This window comes from Pollicipes pollicipes, unplaced genomic scaffold, assembly GCF_011947565.3.
Source record: "Pollicipes pollicipes isolate AB1234 unplaced genomic scaffold, Ppol_2.1 Scaffold_2555;HRSCAF=2994_pilon_pilon_pilon, whole genome shotgun sequence".
In the NCBI taxonomy this organism is placed as follows: domain Eukaryota; kingdom Metazoa; phylum Arthropoda; class Thecostraca; order Pollicipedomorpha; family Pollicipedidae; genus Pollicipes; species Pollicipes pollicipes.
In genome coordinates this window covers 39,178,968-39,201,423 of record NW_023596136.1, presented here as the reverse complement: position 1 = coordinate 39,201,423, position 22,456 = coordinate 39,178,968, and the positions used below count along the sequence as shown (strand labels likewise).

The following is a 22,456-nucleotide window of genomic DNA, read 5'->3' as shown; positions in this document are numbered from 1 at the left end:
CCTGGAACTTTCAATACTTCAATCCTTGAGCGTCAATCGCAAGGTGTGTGGACGCGTTCGTAGGAAATTGTAAAGGCTGATGTAGACCGCCTTTGACACTGAGCAATAGATGTCACGGCTACGGCACATCCAATCGGTCGCCGTCTGTAAGAGTTCAGGTGCGTAAGCCGACGCGTTTTGACATGGTCTGCAAAAAAATGAGCACCACGATCCTAAGACTTCGCTAACGCGAGGGTTCAGCAACTGTTATAACTGGGGGCATGCAGCGTGCAAGTGCGTCCAGCCAGGCTATAAGCTAGCACCTAGCATGGCCAATGGGTCATGGTGACGTCAAGCACATACCGCCGCTGTACCCCCCCCCCCCCCTCCCTCCTTTTCGTATACACGAATACAACGTGCGAGAGTCAAATCAATCTGCGAGGTCATGACAAAACTATTTCATAAAAAACTACAAAGGGGTAAGACGGAAGGAGAGCTTCGAACGCTTACGTAGACGTACTTGTTATTCAGATAAAAGGCTGCACCACGAGCTTGGAGCAATTTAATTGTAAGACCATACAAGCACTAAGCACTACATCACTAAGGTCGGCATCACGACGCCGCCGTCGCGACGCCGGCCCCGTGGCCGACGGGGTGCGATGGCGGGCTCGGTAGTCCGTTGACGCCGGATTTGAATGTCAGAAAAAGAGAGCTGATTGGCCCGGCCATTACGGGCGTGTCGTCACCTGGCAACGGACCAAATACGGTCACCCTCGCCCGGGACGGTCGTGGCATAGCATTGCATGACGTGATACAGGTCCTCCGCGATCCTGTTTGTAGAAAAGGGCGAAGGCAAAAGTAAGTGCCCCGTTGTAATTGCGTTATTGGGGGGAGGGGGTCAGGATGCAGGTAACAGGCTAGGCTTAGCATGTGCTTCAAACCCAATATCATCCTTTCAAGGCAATTGGGTAAAGTTTAAAATGCATCAGGAAATGCTAACAGAAATTGACAAAAACTGGCCCAAGAGGATATAAAATTGGCAGAATATCGGAATACAAGTAATGGTTTTGTTGCTTGCAGGAGCCAGGAACTAACAATGAGCATTCGTGTTAATAAATCCGGCTCAACAGCCAAGAACAAACAATGAGCAGTTATTGTAATGAATCCGGTTCACTGATGCTTCATTAACAACGCAAATTATCTACCTGTAGCCTTATGAAACCAGACAATCAAGGAGCACTTTAACCATGCGCAAACAGGTGAAGCGGTTTCTGAAAGACATCTGGCCACGCTTTCAACCAACACATTCTTACCAGGGCCTCGCTGGGTTCTGTGGCCCCGAGATATGGTATGGCTTCTATGACGGCGAAGGCCAAGTCGCGGTAACTGCTAGGACAAGCCAAAATAGTAACAAGTAAAATGTCACAAGACATGAGCGAACTGGAAGGATGAAGAAGGCATGGATACTTTGAAACCACATTTCTGGAAAGCAAGATCATCTTGTAACGATTAACGAAACCAGTGACGTCACCAGGATTTCATGCCAAGGGAAGATAACCGGTGTTCGGTGATCTCGTTAGGATTTACCGCGGCTCTGGTGTTGGGGAACGCACTCACTGTGGGAACCGCTTGAGACTTATTGGGGGTGGGGGGGGAGTGATGATCTAAATGCGTGGCGTTACACATCTCCTCCGAAGCGGTGACACTCCTTGACGCACAAGTCGCATGGGAGGACACAGAAAAGTCCGTTCGGGCCGACGTCCATGACGCACCGACTTAGTTCACGATATCTTGTGACGACATTTGATAAGCAGCGATAACACACGCATCGACACTTCTTGCTTCAAATCCCATCGCCCGTGTATGAGGAAGCTTGCAATGGTCATTGTTGCCGATAATGGTTATTTGACAACAACAAAAAAACGACGGAGAGCAAACCTGCGAGCCCATATCTAAGTAACGGAATAAGTCAGCTAAAAGAACGCTACAGTGCGTCCATGACCACTTGCATCGCTTTAGTTTCTTAATCGGATTAGGCGGTTTAATTTTGCCGCAAAGGCAATGTTTATTTTGGACCAAATTATTTAAACTGCGTCGTCAAAGCTCACACCAGTGACAACGTTTCCTCGAGTGCGTGGCTCAACCGCCACTTGACTGTCACCGGCACCCGCCACTTTGTCCCCCTCGACGGCACAGGGGGACGGACTGGTCCTAGTGTATGGACACGTGCCGTGATAGGGAAAGATAAAAAACGAGCAGATACTTTGGCAGGCTTTCTGCAACATTAACGTGGGTTGCCTCGGGTTATAACTTTAAGGTTATCCGTCAGGTCAAACGAGATCAAATCGGGGTTGTGTCCGATTTACACCGTTGTTTTGAACATCTACTAGAGGGAGTGCTCTCCTGAGGCTCAGATCATAATAATGATATCCAAGGGGCTGGGACAGGTCATCTTAAGTCACTCGAGGTTAATGTGATCTTTGCCTTTAGTGACCTTGAATGAACTTGGTGCTGCAACACGACCGTTGCCGTGCATAGTGAAATATTAAGTTTGATCACTTGGAACAGATTTATGAGCGTGACCTGACCGACTTTTGACTTAGAATGACCTTACAGTTTCCAAGGACATCATGCATGCCCTCGTATCACCAGATGATGCCTTGGAAAGCCGTTTCGAAGAGAATGCCCGCGTCGGAACAAACTCAGTGAAATGTGACTTTATATGCCGTTGACCTTGGTTGGGCCGGGATTTGCAATGGTCATAGGGTCTCGTCACAACTAGTTTGTGCCGTAAGAAACTTGAACCGAATAAAAGGCTTATTTAGTACGGTGGGGCTCCAATTTTCCAGGCCTGCAGTCTGCACATCTTTGAGAAAAAAGCCACAGGTCAGTGACCTGAAAAGCTGTTCACTTAACATTTCAACGCAGGTGTAAAATTATTTTAAACTGTGTCGGATACAGTTTCAGCGCTCAAACGGCAAACAGCCTAGCATCCAACCGCCCCCCCCCCCCCCCCGCCACACCCTAGGGGAGAAGGCATGCCGCCCTGCCCCCCCCCCCCTCCCGCACACACACTTTAGGGGAGATGGCATGCCGCCGCCCCGCACACACACTTAAGGGGAGAAGGCATGCCGCCTCTTTCCCGTGCCGGCAAGACTTAACACAACCTGAATTGTCCATGGAGAGAGACAGGGTTGACCTAGACACTGGACAGCCAGACTGGCGGCAGAAACGGCGAGATAGTGACGGACGGGTTGACGATCTTTGTACCACTCGTTCCGAAGAAAATTGACGCGATGGCATACATGGATTCGATCAACTGATGGGTCAGGCCCTAGAACACGACTCATGGCGTGTTGGTAGCAAAGAAGACATCAAGCTGACAGGAAATCTGATCGGTCACGAGCCTTGCTTCATCGTCCTTCTCTCGGTAGACCTCGTAGACCACATCAGCAATTTCCCTCAGCTCCGACCTGGCAGGCTCTTCCCCTCGTTCCAAAACAAACTAAGCTCTTGCAGAGCGACGGCGGCTGTCGAACTCGAACGCCGTTCTGAAATAATGGGGATACATAAGCTTGCGAATTGTTTGCGATGGCGCTAATTTCTGCGTAGGGTAGGCCTCCATGCCTGCAAATGGTAGACAATAAGTGACGGCAAGGCGCTTACGCCGCATTAGCTGCGTGCGGCACCAGGGGCGGAGCTTCCCAAACACAGCTGGCCAGCGGGGGCGGGTGGGCAGCAACACTAGTTTCGAATGTTTATCTGGAGTTCTTGCTCCATTTTTTCTTACATAATATTAGTTTCCACATTGAGACTTTATGGTCCCCGTCAGGAAGCTGGGTCCACGCTGGGCTTCAACAGAGTGGGGAAGCTAAGTCCCTGTTCCGCTCCACTGCTGCGTCTCTCAACAGGAGCTTCGCTGGTAGTGGCAGGTGCTGGGCCCGCAGAGACAGCCGTCCGGCTGGTGGATGGTTTTCCAGAGGAATAAGGCTAATACTACTGTCTTATCTATGTGAATAATGTTCCTCGCTAATGCACTGAACGACTTACTGTCTTAGCTACACTTACAATAATATGAAGACAAAGAACCCGGGCACACAGCCCACACCCGCGCTAGACACCCAACAACGCCGCGCGACCGCCGCAGCCCAACGCGCCGGCTCAGCAGCGGTGGCGTAATCCAACGCAGGTTCCCCAAAATCCCGCCAGTGGACCAAACAACCAGGGTGCAGTACAAAAACGAAAAGAAGCTCCGGAATATCATGCCATGTTTACAGTTGGCCAAAATTAGGTCATGCTGGGTAAAAGCTAAGTGAATCTTAATTTGGAGAGCATTGACTGGAATTTTTGTTGATAAGGAAGTCTTCTGGTTATTCTCTTGTAAGTTGCATAGTGTGGTCGCCATCAGAAAGCGATATTTTTGTGACAAATTATGCGATAATTAAGTGATAAAGTTTGAACCAAATACAACCGCGACCTTGTTCTCGGGAGTTTGTTTTCGTTTTGCACTGAGCAGCGGTCGGTCCGTCGCCTGGCGGGGTTTCGGAGAACCTGTGTTGGGCTACGCCACCGCTGCTGAGTCGGCGCGTTGGCGGCGGCGATCGCGCGGCGTTGTTGGGTGTCTAGCGCGGGTATGAGCTGTGTGCCCGAGTTGCTTGTTTTGACATTGTTGCAAGTGTAGCTGTTTGGTTTAATTTGTAAAGTAATAAACCTGTTTGCGTGGATGGAGTATTTGTCATGGGCTATCTCAGTTGTTCGATATTCACTTTACAAGCTTGTTTGATTTGGTTCTGACGTGTTAAGTCTTTCAATGGCCCGGATCCAGGGGCGGATGCAGGGGGATCACGGAGTCATGGGCCCCCCTCCCTTTGGCCCCGAGGGGTTCAATGGCTCCGAGCGGGCTGCATAGCCGGCCGAACAGGCGCAGTATTTTAACACAAAACGCAAAAAAAAACTGGACATCTCTGGACTTCCAGGCGACCAAGAACAGTTGTAAGCAAAAGGGAAGTGTCTATGAGAAGTCAAAAAATGTTTAATGATTGGATAAGTTGTGAACTGGAAATTTTAAGCCTCATTACACTGTCTAGGGTTCAATGCTGTTTCCGGGGGAACTAAATGCCCCCTTGCGGTATTCTTTCGATCGTTAAGGGGCATTCCACGTTGCCCTTCTTTTCTTCGTATTTGCTCGGGGCACCCTGCGCTGTTGTTGGGACCCTTCCTGCTTGCGTGCCGGAGCACTCTTGTCAATCATGGGCTCTTCCACGGATTTTTCTTCTTCCACAGAGAAGGGCCCTTCCACGGCCCTTCTCTACATGATATCGTGGGTATTTCATACTTGAACAGAAGGCCCTACGCTCTTGCCGGGGCCCCATCTGTTGACCTGCTCGGACACACTCAAATATCCGGGGGCCCTCCACAGTTTGTCTTGGGTACTTCCTACCTGAATGGAGGGCCCTACGCATTTGTCGGGAACTCCATCCGGTCGCCGCTTCGGTCACGCTGGATTGTTCGGGGGCTCTGTATATTGGATCTCGGTGTTCGAATTCAGAGCCCAACACTCCTGTCTGGGCCACCTGATAATCTGCTCTTGTATACACCATCCAACGGTGGCCCTCCACACTGGGTTTTTGGGTATACTTATTTGAATGGAGGGCCCTAAACTCTTGTCAGCCGCTTCTAATAAGCTGCTCCGGCACATTCTATCATTCTGGGGCATTCTGGGGCCTTTTGTTGGGAGCCCTATTTTTTAATCTGCTCGAGTATGCATGATCATTCGGGGACCCTCTACATTGGGTCTTTGATGCTTCTTATTTGGAGGGCCCTATGCTCTTGACGGGACTCTATATGCTAACTTGCCCTGAGGCACTGGATAATTCGGGGGTCCTCTGCATTGGGTCTTGAATACTTTATATTTAAATCGAGGGTCCCACGCTCTTTTTGGAAATCTTATCCGTTAACCTATTCGGGCACACTCCATCATTCGGAGCCTTCTACATTACGTCTTGGGCACTTCCTATTTGAATGGAAGGCCCTGAGCTCTTGACGGGGGCCCTTTATGTTAGCCTGCTCGAGCGCACTTGATCGTTCAGAGCCCTGCACATTGCGACGTAAGTATTTGTCGTTTGAACGGATGGACTTATGGCCTTAACGCGCCTCATCTGTTAACACGCGCTCGGATGGAAGGTCAAATTGAACCCCCCCCCCCCCCGTGCCCGAAGGTTTTTCCAGAATGGTTTCCGAACAGCGTGACGTAGCCGCGCCAAACCTTGCATAGCTGTAGACAATTGAATAGCGGTTTGTTTGATTTGAAAAGTTTAGATGTTCCTTGTAAGGTTCCTGACCTATGACAGGTCAAAATCAGGCCATGGTTTCATAGAAGGCAATTTCTAGGGAATCCTTCAATTTAATGCAACAATGGTGTGTTTGACAAAGTCATACATCTCTGAGATGTTTTCTGAGGCAACACAAATATTGAATGAGCAAATGAAGTTGACCCAAGGTCAAGTATACAGGTCAGACCAAGGTCAAAAACCAACCTGTTTTATCACCCTGGGGCTTGCTGTATCGGATAGGTTCTGGTGCTCATTTCGAAGTTATTGACAACAGTAACCGCCTTGTACATCTTCCATTGACGTCTTAGAGGTCAGAAAAGGTAATTGACCTAAGATTACCCAGGTCGCATTTTGTTCTTAGGAACATAATGCTTAGCGTAATCTTTGTCGCTTATTCAAATGCAAAGCTCAGAACAGTCGTGTATGATTTTGACCACCATGGCCCTGAAAAAATCAAACAAGGTCACTTCTCTTCAATGGGATGGTGACCTTTTGCTTAGAAACAGTTATCTAGGTCCTGGGGACACTTTTTCGACAGGCCAACGCACGTACAACACCTGTACTTCATGTACAGGTGAAGGCACCCTGCAAATTTGGTATCTCTAGCTTTCTTATTTCCCAACATCTCAGGGAGCCAAATTGACACCCCCACCCCCACGCGAAGTTCATTCTTCGCTGATTGAAAAAGTGCTGCTGGGGGAAAACTTTGGGGCTCATTCAGCTTTCTAGAGGGATTACCCTGTTGGTTGGCCTGGCCCTAAATGTCCATTTGCCAGGTCAATCTGATCGCTAAGGGGGTTTCCACGTTTCCCTTGATCTCTTTGCATTTTCTTGTAGAGCCCAATGTGCTGTTGGGACGCTCTCTGCCTCCATGCCTGAGCACTGTTGATCAATCAGGTTTTCCTTCTCGGGTTCTTTCCATTCGCCCGAAAGGCTCTGTGCGCTTTTTCCGGTGTCCCATCTGCCAGGGTACGCTCAGTTGTTTAGGGGCTTTTTAGATAAGTGTCGGGTTCTCTCAACTTGCTTGGTGGACCTTGTGCTGTTGCCAGGGCTCTTATAAGGCAAGGCACGGAGACACACGGTGTTCAGGGGCCCTCTCCTTTGATTGAGGGCTCTCTCCCTTTGGTTTCACTCGCGGGGGACTCTTCACTCCTGTGGAGGCTCGTGTTGGTAACCTGCCCGTGCCGGGCAGGTTCCCGGCGTAATTTTACATGACACTGACGTCGTGCATGGCATTTCCATAGGGTATTGAATGTATGACACCCATGATGCCAGGCCATCACGTTCTTAACATATTTTGAATGCTAGGATATGTTGTACTCCTTTATAAAAAATGAAAAATTTTGCATAGTCATCAACCATCAGCTGGTTATATTGCTCCGCCGGCTAGCATTAAAAACATAAGCTAGGAAATCAAGCCTATGCTTGGTTTTGATGGCTTCGATACATTTAGCCTCAAGATCACAGCATTTAACATTATCTGTAGAAAATGAGTAAGTCCCATGCGTATGCGTGTGTAGTACGCCTATCTTTAGAGGGCCGTGCACAGTAAGATGTGTTTCCGCATTTATGAAATAAACGAATAACTAAATAAGTGCATATATATACATATATATATATATATATATATATATATATATATATATATATATATATATATATATATATATATGTGTGTGTGTGTGTGTGTGTGTGTGTGTGTGTGTGTGTGAGTGTGTGTGAGTGTGTGTGTGTGTGTGTGTGTGTGTGTGTGTGCGTGTATGTGTATGTGTGTGAGTGTGAGTGTGTGTGTGTGTGTGTGTGTGTGTGTGTGTGTGTGTGTGTGTGTGTGTGTGTGTGTGTGTGTGTGTGTGTGTGTGTGTGTGTGTGTGTGTGTGTGTGTGTGTGTGTGTGTTACATACGACTTGTCTTAAAATGTAATGACCGGAATGCACGGATTTTTTGGAAGGGCCCCAAATTCCAGGGGCCTCATGATGTTCCGTGGCCCCATCGACGAAATCCTGGATCCGCCACTGCCTGGATCTCTGCATCGCTGCTTGCGGGTACAGCGGTGTGCAGCAAAGTCCAGATGACGCTGAAAAGCTGAGGCCGAGGGGCTGCTGATCCCTTTTCTGATCGACGTCAGCGTCCTTACGTAATGCAACGCTTCGGCTAATGCCTCTCCTTTGGAAAAGGCTCTTTGTTAGCCTCCCTAACGACCCACAGCGTCATTGGAACATCCAATGCCCCACAACGGAATGGTGATTCCTCGATGGGGGAGGGCGAAGTATAAGTGGAAGTCACATTGGACTGATGCTCAAGCTTGGCTTACCGCTGGATTTGTTCGCCAATGCCTTGTGTGTTGCCTCCCTGACCACTCGAACTTCCCCGAGTTTCGCTGTGCCGCTGATGGTTATCTCATACTGGTCGGTGACCACCGCTCGGCCATGCATGCTCTGTCACACCAGACTTTAAAATATCGCACCGGCAGGCTGCCTTTCTGTGACCTTCAGGTCTGACAGACAGAGGTCGACATGTCTCGCCTTTGGCTGACCTGCCACAGCTGCATGGTATGTCGTATGTGCAACGCTTGGCGTGTTCCATCTGAGTCGGTGGTGTGACTTTGATTAAGTGGTCTTTGGGATGTTGAGTTGCTTGTCCGGACGTTGCTTCGTGTGTTTCATAAGTTGTGCTCTAGTTGATAACATCTGTGGTGAATTTCTTCCGTGACCTTCGCTGAAAATTGCATCTTATATTCGTGGGCCAAGTGTTGAACGTTTGCCCCTGTCATGTTTTGTGCTTCTAAAACATGCAAGAATTACAGAACGGCTTTACCCGCTTTACATTATTTGAGTGGTCTTCCACAAATTCAAGGTAATAGTAACGCTAGGTAAAGTTGACCTTAGGCCATAACACAGACGTTATGGGATGATATCGGGCGGCTGTTACTTTCCAGACTGTCATACTCAGAATATGTGTATTCTTATCAGGCCGATCCTAGCCTACAGATAATTAAATAAGTTCGAGAACTGTTAAATGCAATAATTTGCTGATATGGAAAGAGTACAATCATTTATGACGCGAAACGTTTTGGAAGATGTGGCACCTACGTCACTCGACGTTGAGAACTGATTTTCTTATTCATATTTTATCGGATAAAAGTTTGAGCACAAAAATGCATAGATACATACAGACGCTTTGACTTAAACGAAATGGCAGAATAGCAACGTGCCTCTTACTGTGTCTTCCGGCATAAAAAAAACCGAAAACGAACACAAATTTGATTAATAAAAGTGTTTACCTGACTTTAACTTTCACTACGTCGAGCCACTCATGACATGTCACGTGACAGGTCTGAAATCGCGGCTGGCTGTGTTACAGCGAGATGGTTTTGAGTAGCTGTGAATGAACCCTTTTCTCTAACCTGCGGAAGAAACGGCTTTGATTAATCTGAGATTATTATATAAGTATTGGTGAAACATCTGTATCATTATGGCAGATATGACTTTGAGATCGTCATTTCCACACTGTAACATTTTTGGTTCTGGGGTACATATTTATCCACCATTGGAATACTCCATATTGACACCTAAGCAAAGCGCAGTACACAAGTCGGCGATTTTCGATACTTGCGCATCTTGACAATGATGCATTCCATGAACGCCAAGAATGCCGATTGTTATGTTTGCGGTATGTTTTGGGATATAAGACTAGTAAGTCTGTCATCACTATTGTCTACGCTATAATTCCCATGCATTCACATCAAGCATTCTTTTCTTTTGAGCGCACTTGCATTTTTCCAAAGGCTTGGAAAAATGCTAGGTGGATGACCACACTTAAACGCGCTGTGTAATGCTGTGAAATGCACATGTTAGGTAAAATGTTTGATAAAGCCAGCGATGCAAAGAGCCAAATGTATTTCTTCACATTTCTAAAATTGCGGTGCCTGCACAAACGCCCTTACGCGATTGCAAGTAGGAATCAAAAGTCACACAGTGCCGAGAGCACCACTCATACAGAATAAAACGGTAAGGCGATGTATAAATTCATCTCAGCGGTTTGCATTAACAACCACAAACAAGTACTTCATAAAGCGCGCAAAAGCGTTAATGTTTTTCAAGGCATATTTCTACAGAGTATTTGCTTTTAGTAGTTAGTATGATAGTTTTATAGTTTAGTGGTTAGTATTTGCGAGTCGCGCCCCATGCATGAAAGCGTCGACCACTTTGTTTCAGCTGTCCGTGTCCCGCACTCTCAACGTTAGTAGCATAAATGCTGTTTTCACACGCACAATTTGTCTACCGGGGCCGTTTTGAAAATTTCGTAGCATATGCGCCCTGCAGTCCTTGGTTGAAAGCCATTCGACACATGCCCATCAATATTTGTGAACTTGGATGTTTGCTGAAGACTTCTGGCTAAGCCTGAGCGACACGTTTCCGTCTCTTCGATAATCGGTAAGAGGCACGACAGGTCTTTATCAGAAGCCTCAAGCGGCGGGAGCAAACGCAGACGAGAGCTCGTACTCCTGAAACAGAGGTGTGATGTCAGAACTCTATGATGACGTCACATAGTTGTGAACGCGTCAGCTGTTTACACACTTACACACTCATGCACAGACTGCAGCTGTAAGCATAGGTGCCTGAGGACTGACTTTCACAGACACCGAGTGGTACAATCTCCCACCGGCTGCCGGTATCTGCTGTAACCGTCATGGCGCGTTCCTCCGGTCTGGACATGTGACACACGTGGGCCCCACACACAGTACCAGCTATAGCACTACTGCTTCTGTAATTCAGTACAATTAATTCAGGACAATCTCATGTCGTGTTTTACAATGCATTGTACAGCAAGCTCTGTAGCTTCGCCTCTCCAGACAAAAAGGAACCCTGGAAAGCTTCCAGTGGCTGGGATTGAACTGAAAGCACTCTGTTCACGGCTCAGTGGGCACGCGGGCAGTGGTCGGTCCCGCTCCTCACCAGAATATTGCGGTCCTCAGGCCTGAAGAGGTCGTAGACCCGCACCACCGACGGCTTCAGGCCATCCACCTCGTTCTCTCGGATGATACGGAACTTGAGGCACACCTTCTCCTCGGTGACCTTAGACAGCGTGAAGGTCACCTTACCATTCCTGAAGTCATACTTCCGCACCACTGTGGGTGGACAGAGTGGGCAGGAATAAATATAGGGGCATCAAACGTGCGTGCAAGGCATTGGGACCAACAACAAAATATGATACTTCAAAGAGCTGAAAAGTTTCACTTTTTACCATGACGCATATGTGCTCTCCAGGCGTTCGGCTTTTAAGCCGAAAGATGTTTGCAACGTTTGCTTGCATTTTCAGTGTTATCGCAGATGAAAACATCACAGATGCCATAACAAATTCGATGGGAGGATGCACTGTAGCGTCCCGGTGAGAGCGGTCGACCAAAAACGTTTAAAGGCGGCAATGCTCATGTTTCTGAGCATGTTCAAGCACACATGATAGCATCTAAACACAATTTTAGCTTCATTCTGGGACCACAAAATGTATGCGTGCATCCACATGAGTATTGCAGGTGATGCTTGAAAACCGGAGCTTATCAGATGCGCCATCATTTTGTGATTGTCCTCCCTTTCGCGAGCTACAGTGGTAGTGATACAGCTGGGGTCGCACGGATATCTAATTCTGAACTATTGACGCATTTAGTTGTAGCCAGGATTGTTAAGCTTCAGTTGGAGACATTCGCCAGTTCAGCAGTTCTTAAAAGTGCCATCGAAGACTATAGAAATACACATTCATGTATTTATGTGTATGTCACATGGACAACGCGTTTAAAACACTGAAAAACATGCACCCTGATTTATCTCTTCAACGGTGCTAAACAAAACAAAAACTCAGAGAGCAATAGAACACCGACCTGCCTCGAACTGGGGCAATGAAAAGGAGATGACCTAGATTTCCAATATATTGCGACCTTCCTTACCGTTTGTTTTTGGTCAAGATGTGGTCTGTGGCAGCCACGCACCAAATTCGACAGACGGGTGAACTGTACCCCTTATGTCACAGAAACACCGTTACGTTACCTCTTCCCGCTCACTAATACGCCATCTCACCCCCTCCCCCCCCCCCCCAAGCTATCTCGGAGACTACGACCTGCTCACCCGCTGCAGTGTCGGAGGCATCTTACATCCTACTTACATCCTATCTAACACCCGCTACTTTCCCGCTGTCCCGGAAGCTGCTCCCTCAGATAGAGGCAGTATCTCAGATTTTGAGTCAGGGTGGGGGACGGCTTTGCCACGGGGCCTCCTCACAGGGAGGCCTTCTGGGAAGCGCTGTACTGAATTGGGAGGGCACCGAGGTCATGTGCCCCCCTTTCGGATTGTTACGTGCATCGCCTTCAAATAACCTCCATATTGAGGCCTTCTGATTATCTAGTAGAGGGCCTCGCTATCTTAAAACAGGGCCTCTCATTCCAGAAAGGGTCTCTTGACGCATAGAGGGCATTTTATCTAATATAATCGGCGTGCTTCCGATTCATGAGGGAGGACCCAGTCTAGTCAAAGGGTCGCGTTATCCCAACGCAGGGCATTCTGATCCAGAACTGCGGCCATCTGATACATGAAAGGGGCCTCGTTATCCAGAAATAGGGCCTCCTAAACATAGAAGATGTCTCTAACCCAGAACAGGGGCCTCTAGCCCATAACGCCAGCCTCACGAGCCCGGATAGGAATTTTTAACATTATATTGAACCTACTAATCTGAAGCACGGGTTTCCTTATTAACAATGCTTCATTGCTCAGAAAACGGGCATTTTGATGTAGGAAACGGTCTTCCCAGCTGGAGTTAATGCTCTCGACGTCAGACATGGGGGCATACTTGATCTAAATTTTGGTAATCTACGGGTTACCATTTTTCATACCTTTGGTTCGAAAAAGTGTTTCCACGAAATTGATTGGAGGGACACAACACACTGTTGCCCGCCCCCCCCCCCCCCCCCGTCCCCTGCTGACAAAGGAAGGACAACTGCTCCCTTTGCCCCGCCTTCCCCCTCCCCTTCCTCTTGCGCCAATCTTGCCCCCAGCCACTCCACTGTTTCGTATACTACGCCATCGTTTTAACTCGCTATACGGAGACTGTCCCCTGCTTACTGTCGACTTATCCAGAGCAATTCTGACGAAACAGGACTGCGGTCTCAGAGCCCGCACGCCCACGTACCCCTCACTGCATTGATAAATACTCCTTGTTTACCGTTCTGTTTCGGAGGCAGCCCCTCACTTTCTGCCGCTGTTTCGCAAACTGCTCACCACTTACCGCCGCTGTTTCGCAGACTGCTCAGCACTGCTCGCCGCTGTTTCGCAGACTGCTCGCCACTTACCGCCGCTGATTCGCAGACTGCTCAGCACTTACCGCCGCTGATTCGCAGACTGCTCAGCACTTACCGCCGCTGTTTCGCAGACTGCTCGCCACTTACCGCCGCTGATTCGCAGACTGCTCAGCACTTACCGCCGATGCGTCGGAGACTTCTCAGTGTGCTGCTGACGGCAATATAGCCCGAGGGCATCTCCACCTCCAGCACGACGCGCTCCGATTCGCCAGAGTCCCCGATGTAGGCGGAGCACACCTCCAGCTCATACGAACTACCTGGAGAGCGGCTGGGGCGAGCCTCCGAGGTCATCGCCAGCGAGAAGGCTGGCTTTGGCACCTGGGCATGACGACTTCTGCGTTAGTGTCGTCTTACCGGATCCAGGTGAGGCGACCCAGGTCATCTGTTCATGAATGAAGACTTGTTTCATTGTATGGGCGCGCTACCGCACGCTTTCCAACGTCAGTATCAGTCAGTATCAGTATCAACTTGACGACGATGTCAGTATCAGTCAGTACGTCAGTATCAGTAGCAACTGTGGAAGTAGTCAGGCACCTAGGCACAGTCGCAAGATGGTTCCATTTCGGATGAGCGTCACTAACCGTGCATCAGTAGCGCGAGAAATAACTCTCAACAAATACGAAGTAGCAATGTCTGGGGTTAAAGTAATGGAAAACTATATGATTCCGGGAGGATATCTTACAAACAAGCGTACTCGTAAGCCAAGGAACTGCGCAGACGCCATTCAGAGCGGACAGCAAACAACATTTATTGGCACGCGCTTGGGTTGGAGGCGATCCATTTGCTCCCTTCCCCCTGAAGGTTTCCCAAAATAATTTCCGAACCAAGCGGTGTAGCCACGCCAAATTTTGCTTACCTGTGGGCAATTGAAAAGCAGATATTTTGTATACAAAAGATGCACCTAGTAAGGTCACTGATGTTTGACAGTTCGCAGTCGGGTTGTGACTGTAAACGAAAGCAATTCCTACGGATTGGTTTAATCTGATGCGACAACGGAGTGCTAGACGAAACGGGAAATCTTAAACTTTGCCCCAAAGACAATGAGTCAGTTGACTTAAGGACTATGACAAATTCAATTGACCTTGGGTGAGGCATGCAGGTCAGATCAATGTCAAAACCGATCTGCCTTTTTCTGAACATGTTTCTTTATGAGGTAGTTTCCGATGTTCATTTGGAATTCATTGATAACAGGGACGGCAGCAGACATTTTTTCTCGAACTTATCAAAAGTCATATGAATTCACTCATCTAAAATGAATCATATCGACCTACGATTTTTAGGCACATACCGCCAAGCGTAGTCCTACACATTTGTTTAATTCAAAAATGCATAAAATAATCACGTAGATTTCCGGACACTATGACCTTCTTCAGGTCAAACAACGTCACTAGCCTGAGATGAGCAACAGTGGCCTTTTGTTTAGAGCGGGTATTTAGGTTCAAAGCGGTCGCATGAGCAGGTCTGGGGGTACTTTGGACACCACTGTTGAGCTTGTCCCTGTTTGACCCTTTGGCCTGTTTGACTCGAAGCTTATGACCTCGGGACGTCAAATTTAAAAAGGCGAGGTTGCATATAGGCCTACCTGTCCTGTGAATTGCATGTCTATCTCTGTTATCATTTTAGATGTTTGGGGATCAACTTGACCCCTTCCCCTACTCAAGTGCGCCGTATTCAAGCGGGCGCCCGGGCGTGTGTTAAATTTGGCGCTAGGGCAAACCCCCATTTGCTGCTTAGCAAACGTGAGAAAAGTAACGCCTCATCGCTCATGCCTCGCCCAGAACAAGTGTGAGTCCACGTTGCGTGGCATGCTACATACTCGAGCGCGGCTGGAGTAGCGGAGGCTGGTGCGGTAGGTGACGCAGCCGGCCGGGGTGACGGTGAAGGTGACCTCAGCTGGCAGCTGCGGACACGATGGCGGCGTCAAACGGAGGTGAGGTGTGCGGCGTGGGCGTAGTCACATGAGAAGAAAAGACTTCTGCAGAGGCGCGCTCCCGCATACACGACACAGTTTCAGTTCTGATATACTCATCTGCGAAGTCACACTGTTGACATAAGCATGGGGGGAATAAGCATGGGGGAATAAATAAGTAGGGGAAATACTGGTCGTGCGATGGCATGAGCCATGCAAGCTGACGAGGCATGCGGTGGCATGAGTCATTATGAGTCATGCAGTGAGGTCAAGCGATGGTTTGAGTGGACTAAAAAATCAAGCTTATCAGTCGGCTCATGACACATCATCAGCATGAGCCAAACTTTCGTCTTATGCACCGGCCTGGATTTAACTTGAAAACCCGCACTCAGTGCAGGCAGTGTTGAATGACTTGGGATTACTTTTCATGCACAACGCAAATGGCTCGATATGAAGTTGTACCAGAAAACTTTGGCCCAAAACCAAGCAGAAATCAGCGTGTACCACACGCTTACTGTAGTCAGGCAGCGTACCTCAAAGTCCGCCACCTTTTCTTGCTGCAGCTGCAGGCGGTTGGACGAGTCCACCACCAATGTGGAGGGGGGTCCGCCAGCGCTAACCGTCACACGAGTGGATAACTCGGAGGAGAAAGTGCGTTTGGCGAACTCTGTCAGCGCCTGCAGCGCCACGATGGTGTCCTGCAAGTCAGAAATGGCACGCCGTCAACTTTACATATATACACACATATATATATATATATATATATATATATATATATATATATACATCAATATATATGTGTGTGTATATATATACAAAAATATCTATAAATATATATATATATATATATATGTATATAGTTTTCAGTTGGTTTAAGCGTTCAAAGTCATATGTGTTGTAACAACAGCCACTGGACGTGTACTTTAATTTAGTAGCTTCGAGGTCTTCCTTTAGTTGATGTCGGAGAGCAAGGGGACCAACCCTAGACGCTGCCAGCATGCACTGCCTACCTGTGTGGATAGGCAGCCGCCCAGTCTGTTACGCTGCCTGTTGATCCACTTGACGGCCCGCGCCGCCTGCTCCATGTTCTCCTGACCCGAGAGCTGGACCAGGGAGAGCACCATGTATGCCGTCATCTCAATGTCCACCGCCCGACTGCCGCCGTCTGTCGACCAGAGGCAGAACCATATCCACCATTACCTCAATGTTTATCACCGGATGGAACCAAGATCTTACGTGCCACATGACTGCCAAACAGATGGAGCCCCGACTTAAGAGAACATAAAATATTCCCGGTGCCCTCAGAAATTATGACGATCACAAATACAGCTGGTGCTAGTCCTCCGCAATGTATGATGTCACCCAGAAACGATGCTACTGTTATCGTCTCTGATGACAGAACTCGCGGATAAGTCTGGGCTCATCCACCACCTCAAAATAAGACGCCGCCCAAGGATGAAATTGCATGTTCGGCTGATGCCATTTGCCACAGACACCCACAAGACCCCCACAACACCACACCACTCATGGAAGGAAAAGGCACCGACCTTTCAGAAAAGACGTCGCTAACAGATGGAAGTGCAATTGCTCTCCTCCCCCCATCTGGCATCACAACGCCGAACTCCCGTCGACTAAACATCAAACATAGATGGAGTTGTTGCCATCCTCCCGGAAGTCGACGTCACTAACAGACAGAGATGTGGTCGCAATGCCATGTGACGCCACTGGTGCCAGAATCTCTCCTAGATGATCAATATCACATATGTAACTGCCATCACCTCAAAATGAGCATAATCTCAATGGGAGACTTTCCTGTGTGATGTGAGCTGTCATCTCAAGATGACAGAGTTGCGGCAATAGTTCCAGCACAAAACGTCACTCACAGATGGAACGGCGATCGCCTTCCCAGAAGAGGGCGTCCGGTCCGTCCGTCTTGGCCTTCTGCATCAGGGCGGAGACCAGCTGCTGGCCGCGCTGTTCCCGGCCCAGTGTCACGTGTGTGTAGGCCAGCAGCACCTGCGTGGCAGGGGGACAGCTGCAGCTCCTCGCATCGAACAGGGCGACGTATGGACGAAGAATAGCGGCGGCATCCTCTGACATTCGAAGAATAATGTTTACACACACACACACACACACACACACACACACACACACACACACACACACACACACACACACACACACACACACACACACACACACACACACACCACACACACACACACACACACACACACACACACACACACACACACACACACACCACACACACACACACACACACACACACACACACCACACACCACACACACACACACACACACACACACACACACCACACACACACACACACACACACACACACACACACACACACACACACACACACACACACACACACCACACACACACACACACACACACACACACACACACACACACAACCACACACACACCACCACACACACACCCACACACACACACACACACACACACACACACACACACACCACACACACACACACACACACACACACACACACACACACCACACACACACACACACACCACACACACACACACACACACACACACACACACCACACACACCACACACACACACACCCACACACCCACCACACACACACACACACACACACACACACACACACACACACACACACACACACACACCCACACAACACACACACACACCACACACACACCACCACACACACACCACACACACACACACACACACACACACACACACACCCACACCACACACACACACACACACACACACACACACACACACACACACACACACACACCCACACACCACACACACACACACACACACACACACCACACACACACACACACAACACACACACACACACACACACACACCACACACACACACACCACAACACCACACACACACACACACCCACACACACACACACACACACACACACCCTTCCTCTCCACCGGACTGGCCCGGTCAACCTTTGAAAGGCCTGGATTTCATGAAGGAGCACGTCCTTCACGTCATCCGCAGTCTACAAGGTGTGGCGCGAGTCCTGGTTGTCCTGGGCCCGGCACCGTGGTTCAGATACGACCGCGGGCTGCTCTCTTTCTGGGAAAGATGTCCAGTGCATCGGGCGCAGCGGCGTCTCCACGTCCAGCGCAGTCAGGCGTCTAGCAGCTTTGTGTGCGTGATCAGTGTCGGTATGATCAGTCACTCTGATGAGTGCATGAACAGTGTCGGTCTGATCAGTCGATCTGATCAGTGTCGGTCTGATCAGTGTGTGATCAGTGTCGGTCTGATCCGTCAATCTTATCAGCGCGTGATCAGTGCCAGTTTAATAGTCGATCTGATCAATGTCGGTCTGATCAGCGCGTGATCAGTGCCAGTTTAATCAGTCGATATGATCAATGTCGGTCTGATCAGCGCGTGATCAGTGGTGCTGATCAAGACAATTGGCCGGAGGCGGACCCTTGGGAGTCTAAGGCTTTATGTGCCAGGCGAAGTCCTTCATCTGTGGCCGCCGGAGGTACGGCCATCCTCGCCAAATGCCGGACCTGGCTGAGGTGCTCTCCGGGACACGCGTAAAGCTACCCGGTAAGGGTTTCGTCTAAGCTGAGAGCCTGCTGCCTAAATCGTCATCTGTGTGGTTTCGGTACAGTTCCCGCTTTTTTGTGTCGATGGTCTCATCCGCCGTTCAAGCTAGGTTTCGAATCGCAACTTTGGTGTGGAAGCCATTTTTTGCCAGCCATTTTTGTGGAAGCAATCGCAGCAGTGGAAGCCATTGTTACGATTGAACTTGGGTCTACCTGGCGAGCTACATTACCAGGTGGAGCAGGCGATTTGCTAGTGTAATGGGCTGGGAAGTACGCACATTGCACCGATTAAAGGGATTATAGGATAGAGAAGGGCCCTGAGCAGCCTTGTCTGAGTGGTTCTAGTGGCCGGTGCACTGCCGGCATAAATGTGCTGATATACTTCATGGCTGCATGGTAAATACACTTTTACTTGCAGTGGCTTGCTGAACACCTTAACTGTTTCCCGGGAAAGAACTAGCGTAAAGAGAAAGAAGTGTTACAATACCTTTTACCACCAGGAACTTTGCGGACCGTCGCCCACAAACCGTTGCCGTTTGTACAATACACATTATGGAAGATATAAATGTCGCTAATCAAGAGCGTGCGCCTACATGCAATCTATATCAAGATAAGCAGCACACGTGCAACAATTTTGATTGCATCCTCAGGCTGACTAGGCCATACCTCGGCGTACAGTGTCTTGCTGGTCAGACTGATGCCCTGTTCCAGGCAGGTGAAGCCTCTATCCACACTGCTGCTGTTGTCGGTCCCGATGGCGAGCATGACGAACGCCGTCAGGGCAGCTGGACCGCCCCGCTCTGCGCCGCCCTGGCGAGCGGACATGTCGGCGTTATACTGACATCTCTGTGTCAGACCGCTCGCCAATGTTGATAACATGCGTGGTATTTTTCACCGCTACACTGAAGACGATCCACCGGTGACATATATCGTGATTCGAGCTGGTGATTTCAGCACAGTGCCCAGTGAAAGGTGTGCAAAGCATTTGAAACAAACAACTAGAAAATTCATTAACAACGAAATAATAAAAATATGATATGAAATAAAAAATGAAATAATAAATAATACGGAAAGCATTTGGGAGCGACAAGGCCAACATCATGCACATTGATCCCGATGTGTGGCGCTCGCCGCTTGCAGTCCCAGCGTCCGTTTGATCTATCCCGCTGCGCCGGTGCGGGGATGTGCTGGTGAGGGCAGAGGTGGGCCGCCCGCAGCGTGACCAGTTCAGGCCGGCGGTGTGGGGTGAGGATCCCGCGGTCCAACTTTTGTGCTACTAGGAGTGCGGCACGGGGGCTGCGAGGCTAAAAGTCTCGAGTCTTCCGTGTCACCCCAGTGAATGTGAGGCTGCTACCATGTGTGTCTGATGACGTTTATCTTCTTTCCATCACCCCACGACCAGCCTAAGAGCGCTGGGCTCCCTGACCCGCATCACCGACAGGAGACTGAGGGATCCCGGAGGACTGTTTCCTGACGTGAGGCTGGGGTATTCTAATGACCTGTTTCCCAGCGCGACACGGCGCATGTCAAGGTACGGCTTCCCATTCTGCCAACATGACGCGGCGTCACTTGCCTTTAGCTCTTTGTGAATGACGCTGCCGAGGAGGGGGAAGCAGCCGTCATCCTGCTGTTGCTGCACCAGCCAGCTCACACTTTTCTTGGTCGACTCCTTGTCTGATATGAAGAAAGTGGTTAGCTCGTGAAGAGAAACTGCACCCGCCATCTCTCACTCCTTGGACTTCCCGCGGGATTCGTGATTTTAAGGCCATCTAGTGGAGGGAAGCAGACGTTAGTTCATCTTTACGTCAACCGTCTCCCCCCCCCCCCCTAATATTGGTTTACTCCTCATCATGACAAGCAGGTTATGGTCAGCAGCGCCATCAATGTGGTGCGAAGTCGCCCTGCTGCTGAAGTCCCATCAGTTACTGACCACGGACGACTCCTCGTCTGGCCAGTAATGTTATGAGGATAAAGTACAGTATAGTTAGGTCGTGGATGGAGGCAGACATTACTCTACTGCTACTGCAGCACCTGTCTATCAGCGATATTGGCCAGCTGCTAGTCTGAACAATGATACGAGACGGTGTCGTTGTTCAGGGGTTCAGGGGATATATAAAGTCAACCAGTGGAGGAATGCAGTCGCTGATCTGTTGCTGCTTCGCCATTCCACTCTCACTCGTGTCGGCTAACTTCCCGCAAGGGCGCGATAAACGCAGCAGTGGGGTTATGCTGAACTGGCTGGCCAAGGTTCTCCAGAGTTAAAGACGTAAGAGCATCTCATACCAAGGTCATTCAACGCACTTCAGGCATCTCTGATCGCAGTCCAGCACGGCACTGATTAGGGCTTAGACTGTCGCTGATGTGATGTGATGGTGTTCATTTCTAAAACAGGTACATCAATACACGAATACCGAGACCGGAGCACACATCAGAGACACCGGGAGTGTGCCCGATTCATCTCACGCTAGTACCATGACGAGTGCTGCACGATGACGCTGCTACTGTGACGAGTGCTGCACGATGACGCTGCTACCGTGATGAGTACTGCACAATGACGCTGCTACTGTGACGAGTGCTGCACAATGACGCTGCTACCGTGACGAGCGCTGCACAATGACGCTGCTACCGTGACGAGTGCTGCACAATGACGCTGCTACCGTGACGAGTGCTGCACAATGACGCTGCCACTGTGACGAGTTCTGCACAATGACGCTGCTACCGTGACGAGTGCTGCACAATGACGCTGCTACCGTGACGAGTGCTGCACAATGACGCTGCTACCGTGACGAGCACCACGCAACCACGCGGTACTGTGACGAGTAGCCGCGCAACCATGTGGTACCGTGAATAGAGACACCTACCGATATCGATGTACTCGGACGCTTCCTTAAGGGATTTCACGATGAGAGCGGTGAGCCACAGCGAGGCTTCAGGGTCGTCCTGGCCGAACGAGGAGTACGAGCCGTCCGGGCGTCTGTACCGCAGCTGTGACTGATACCCTGGAGTACAGCGAAAGGGTGTCACTGGTGGTGAGTGTACCGTGACTGGACCTAGTATCTTGGGGTGACGCGCAAGGTCAAAAGAGTCCCGGTATTGCCACTGGATCTGGCTCCCTGGGGGTGTAAATAAGAATGCTCACAGGTTACACGTGACACTTGCCGTCGCGACTTCCTCTCTGTCATCCCATCTTACTTCATTGATCACGATGATCCCCTCGCCCAAAACTCGAGACTCGCGTTTTGTTTTTGTCTGCCAGTGATGTTC

General features: G+C 49.5%; 1 protein-coding gene across 1 annotated transcript in view; it reads right to left on the bottom strand.

Moving 5' to 3' along the window:
- Nucleotides 1–10,190: 10,190 nt before the first annotated feature.
- The window catches only part of LOC119102785 (alpha-1-macroglobulin-like), a 35,873-nt gene continuing 23,607 nt past the window's right edge, over nucleotides 10,191–22,456 (bottom strand). The window contains 10 exon segments of the mRNA XM_037226242.1: nucleotides 10,191–10,815; nucleotides 11,267–11,439; nucleotides 13,776–13,974; nucleotides 15,473–15,556; nucleotides 16,099–16,263; nucleotides 16,576–16,730; nucleotides 17,449–17,581; nucleotides 19,859–20,002; nucleotides 20,766–20,866; nucleotides 22,054–22,191. Of these exon segments, the coding sequence (XP_037082137.1) occupies nucleotides 10,777–10,815; nucleotides 11,267–11,439; nucleotides 13,776–13,974; nucleotides 15,473–15,556; nucleotides 16,099–16,263; nucleotides 16,576–16,730; nucleotides 17,449–17,581; nucleotides 19,859–20,002; nucleotides 20,766–20,866; nucleotides 22,054–22,191 (1,331 nt within the window). The 3' untranslated portion in view covers nucleotides 10,191–10,776.